Here is a 5,068-nt window from a genome sequence, read left to right on the forward strand (position 1 = left end):
ACTAGTAGGTAGCCTATTAATTAAGTAGACTGCAGTTTGTACACATTCACCCCAGAATCTACTAGGAACATGAGACTGCAATTTTAAAGCTCTACTTGTATCAAGTATATGCCTATGTTTCCTTTCAACAATGCCATTTTGTTGTGGAGTATATGCACAACTACTTTGATGTATAATACCAAAAGAGGACAACAACTCATTTACTTGAATGTTAAAGAACTCAGTTCCATTGTCAGATCTCAACACCTTTATTGCACAATCAAACTGATTACAAACCATTGTTATAAAACTTCTCAAAACAACTACTACATCTTTCTTTGTTTGCAGTAAAGAAACCCATGTAAATCTGCTAAAGTCATCAACTATAGTCAGAAAATATTGTTTTCTATCATAAGTTGGATCTTTATGAGGTCCCCAAACATCTAGATGTACCAACTGAAACATCTTATTACTATGAGTAACACTAGAAGGGAATTTGAGTCTACATTGTTTTGCCAAAGGACAAATCAAACAATCTTCATGTACAGTCTCAACCAATTTATTCTTCAATATATGTAGATGCTGCAATACTTTCAAAGATGGATGTCCTAGTCTAAGGTGCCAAAGTTTATGTTCTTCTGAGTTCTTGCTTTTGAATGCTGCTCCAATAGTAGGTATTACTTCTTGTCTGAGAATATACAAGCCATCACTCTCCTTACCAATCCCAATCACCTCTCCAGTAAAGAGAGCCTGCATCACACATAAATCAGGATAGAAAGACACACTACATTTTAGATCCTTGGTTAGTTTAGAAATTGATAGTAAGTTGAACCTAAAATCTGGTACATGCAACACATTTCTTATCTTGCAGTTCCCCAAAATCACTGCATCTCCTATATGTTTCACATGAATTTTATTTCCTGTTGGCACTTGCACTTTATTACAACTGGATTCTGATAACTTTCTACATTCACTCAATATATTTTCACAGCATGTAATGTGATGTGTTGCTCCTGAGTCAATAATCCATCTCACTGCATTTCCACTATCATTAACATTTAAAGGATTCATACCTGCAGCATTAGCCTCAGCCCTGCAGTTTCCTGTAGGTGGAGCAGGAGATAACATTTTAGTGACTTGCTCATATTGTTCCTTTGTGAAATAGCCTCCTGGAAAATAGAAGCTTGATGCTGATCCAGATCCAGAAACAGATGACTCGGAAGTAAAATTATTTGCATATGCTTCATTCATAGATCCAGAACCCTTCCTCTTGCTCTTAAAATCTGGTGGAAAACCTACAATTCTGTAACAACTTTCTCTGGTATGACCTTTGTAACCACAGTGATCACAAACTAATCCCATCCTTCTACCAAGTGAGTTCTGACTCTGAGTCTTCTTAGTATGCAAGTTCATCTGATTATTGTTCACTTGATCATTGAAATTATGTGGTTGAGCACTTCTTCCTGCCATCATTGTGAGAGGTTCTTTACCTCCTTCTGTTTGTCCTAGCTTCCTTTGACTTTCTTCTTGTATAGCCATTGCATAGGCTTGATTTACACTTGGAACAGATGGGCTCAACAAAATAGAACTCCTCACTTGAGCATAACTCTCATTCAAACCTACCAAAAACTGCAATAACCTTTGTTGTTTAACATGTTCAGCATGTGAACTAGATTCAACACAATCACAAGATGGAGAGGGTACCATTACATCCATCTCATCCCATAGATCTCTCATTTTGGAATAATAGGCTATTACGGAATCAGTGCCTTGTGACAAAATACTAATCTCTTTCCATAGGTGAAAAATCCTTGTCAAATTGGATTTATCAAACCTTTCCTTGAAGTCGTTCCAGATCTTCTTTGAACTAGAAGCATATACTATGCTAGTCATCAACTCTGGTGCAACTGCTGCACTTATCCAAGATAACACAACTGCATCACATCTTTCCCATCTAACTGCCAGATCTCCCTTGTACGAGCTTTTAACACATGTGCCATCAACAAATCCAAGTTTATTTTTGACTAGTAGTGCTAATCGCATAGATCTGCTCCACACACCATAGTTCTCTGGTCCTGTGAGCTTCATTGGAATCAAGGCAACACCAGGTATGTCTGATGCTTGAAGATGAAGTGGATGGTTGTGATTCGACTGGGGATTGTCTTCTACCTCTGTACTCTGTGATTCCACCATTGTTGCAGCTTCAACAATTACCAAAATTACAGATTCAAAACCTTCAGAAATCCTTTGATCGAAGCTCTGATACCATATTAGATTTGTGAACTCACACACGCACAGAAAGACAGAGGAACAGAAGAAGAAGAAGTAGAAAGAAAGAAGAAACGTAGAGATAGTTTTGCAGGGAGAATTTGGAAGTAATCTTTCTTCCTTTTTCTTATTTATTCATCTTGTTTACATCTATGCTGTATTATCTATATATATAGAGAATCAAAAACTAACCACAAACTAACTCTTCAACTAACTATAACTAACACTAACAGAAAAATGGAAAGCATAACAGAAAAATGGAAAATGTGTGACAACCATGTGATTCTAACTAACACATGTGACTCCAACTACTATTTGAACTAACCAATCATAAAACTACACATCATCATATCTATATTTCAATACACCCCCTCAAACTGAAGGGTGAAAGACATCTAGCACACCAAGTTTGGTCATGAGGAGATGATGTTGACTGGCTCCTAGTCCTTTTGTCAAAATATCAGCAGGCTGCATGGTAGTGGACAAATGTTGAATGTCAATGAACCCTGACTTTACCTTTTCTCGAATGAAATGACAATCAATATCGATGTGTTTCGTACGCTCATGAAAAACTGGATTTTCAGCTATTTGAATGGCTGATTTGCTGTCTGTGAACACTGAAATTGGAGTAGCACCTGGAAAATGTAATTCATTAAGTAAGCCTGCTAACCAGATCAGCTCAGCAACAAGAGCTGCCAGACTTCTATACTCAGCTTCAGCTGAACTCCTACTTACTGTCTGCTGTTTCTTTGATTTCCACGAAATAAGAGAATCTCCAAGCTTTACCATGTATCCAGTTATGGATCTTCTTGTGTTTGGACATGATGCCCAATCTGAGTCACAGTATCCTGTGAGTTTTGTAACCCCAGTACCTCTTTTAAGCATTACTCCAAGTCCTGGGGATCTTTTTATATATCTTACTACCCTTAATGCTGCCTCCCAATGTGAAACCTTAGGGTGCTGCATGAATTGACTCAAAACTTGAACACTAAAACAAATGTCAGGTCTGGTAATTGTCAAATACAGCAACTTACCAATCAATCTTTGGTATGCTGTAACATCTTCTAGCTCTGCATCATCAGATCCACCAGTGTGTTGATCAAACTCTACACTAGTCAACTTTTGATTGAATTCTAAAGGAGTGCTTACAGTCTTTGCTCCACTCAATCCAGCCTCTGAGATTAGTTGTAGAGCATACTTTCTTTGGTTCAATAACAACCCTTCTTTGGACTTCAAGATTTCAATCCCCAAAAAATATCTGAGGCTTCCCAAGTCTTTCATTTTAAAATTTTTGTGTAATGTGTCTTTGGCTTCTTGAACCATTCTGGAGCTATTTCCAGTTATCAAAAGATCATCAACATATACTAAGATCACAATCATTTCAGTTCCTTCCTTTCTAATAAAAAGAGAGTGATCATGAACACTTTGAGAGTATCCTGCTTCCAACAATGCTTCAGTGAATTTAATATTCCATTGTCTAGAAGCCTGCTTAAGACCATAAAGTGACTTCCTTAGCTTGCAGACCTTAGATTCCCCCTGTCCTTGGAAGCCTAGAGGAAGTGCCATGTATATGTCTTCAATTAAATCACCTTGTAAGAAAGCATTGTTAACATCCATTTGAAATAAATCCCAACCATAAGAAGCTGCCAAGCTAAGAACAGTTCTAATGGTAACCATCTTTGCAACTGGAGAAAAAGTGTCATGATAGTCAAGTCCTTCTCTTTGAGTATATCCTTTGGCAACAAGTCGAGCTTTGTATCTATCTACATCACCATTAGACTGATACTTTATCTTGTAAACCCATTTTGAACCAATTGCTTTCTCACCTGGAGGTAAGTCTACAACTGTCCAGGTGTTGTTATCTTCTAAAGCCTTAATCTCTTGTTTCATAGCATCAATCCACTTCTCATCTTGTGATGCTTCATGAAAAGATTGAGGTTCTACAGCTGCTGAAAAAGCTTGTAAATAAGATTGATATCCTGAGGAGACATTGTCATAACAGACATGATTAGTGATAGAATGAGGACTAGACTTATGAGGCACAACATAATCTTTGATCCACACAGGTGGCTTGCTTGTTCTGGTAGTCCTTCTGGATCCCACCTTACTTGCAGGTTCATTATGAGGACTATGAGAACTTTCCTGCAGACCATCAGTGTTATTGGAACTCTCTTCAATATGATCATGACATGAGTCCAAGTTTACATCATTTACATCATTATTAGCATCATCTACATTATCAAGGAAGGGTGCTAGCAAAGGACAAGGACCTGTATCAGCAGATTGCATGAGCTTAAAAGGAAACACTGTCTCTCTGAATACAACATCCCTGCTAATGAACATGATTTTTGCCTCAAGATCATATAGCTTATATCCTTTCTGTGTGGAAGAAAAACCCATTAAAACAGCTTTCTTAGCTCTAGCTTCAAACTTTCCACCTCTTGGTAATGTAGTAGCAAAACATAAACATCCAAATACTCTTATATGTTCTAGTTTTGGAGCCTTTCCAAACAGCCTTTCATAAGGGGATTGTCCATTCAACACACTAGTAGGTAGCCTATTAATTAAGTAGACTGCAGTTTGTACACATTCACCCCAGAATCTACTAGGAACATGAGACTGCAATTTTAAAGCTCTACTTGTATCAAGTATATGCCTATGTTTCCTTTCAACAATGCCATTTTGTTGTGGAGTATATGCACAACTACTTTGATGTATAATACCAAAAGAGGACAACAACTCATTTACTTGAATGTTAAAGAACTCAGTTCCATTGTCAGATCTCAACACCTTTATTGCACAATCAAACTGATTACAAACC

The 5,068-nt window shown here is 37.4% G+C and overlaps 1 protein-coding gene across 1 annotated transcript; it reads right to left on the reverse strand.

Annotated features, from left to right (window-relative positions):
- Positions 1–235: 235 nt before the first annotated feature.
- LOC114076331 lies at positions 236–1,714 on the reverse strand. The gene is made up of 2 exons (XM_027915139.1): positions 1,053–1,714; positions 236–729 (listed from the first exon to the last, which is right to left on the reverse strand). Exons 1-2 carry the CDS (start codon positions 1,693–1,695, stop codon positions 695–697), a joined length of 678 nt encoding a protein of 225 aa, XP_027770940.1. The 5' UTR covers positions 1,696–1,714; the 3' UTR covers positions 236–694.
- Positions 1,715–5,068: the final 3,354 nt, after the last annotated feature.

This window comes from Solanum pennellii, chromosome 3 (genome assembly GCF_001406875.1).
Source record: "Solanum pennellii chromosome 3, SPENNV200".
In the NCBI taxonomy this organism is placed as follows: Eukaryota; Viridiplantae; Streptophyta; class Magnoliopsida; order Solanales; family Solanaceae; genus Solanum; species Solanum pennellii.

Coding starts and splice junctions, on each gene's coding strand:
- LOC114076331 (XM_027915139.1), bottom strand. CDS start 1,695: ATGGATGTAATGGTACCCTCTCCATCTTGTGATTGTGTTGAATCTAGT. Junction 730..1,052: donor GGCTGAGGCTAATGCTGCAG/GTATGAATCCTT, acceptor TGTGTGATGCAG/GCTCTCTTTACTGGAGAGGT.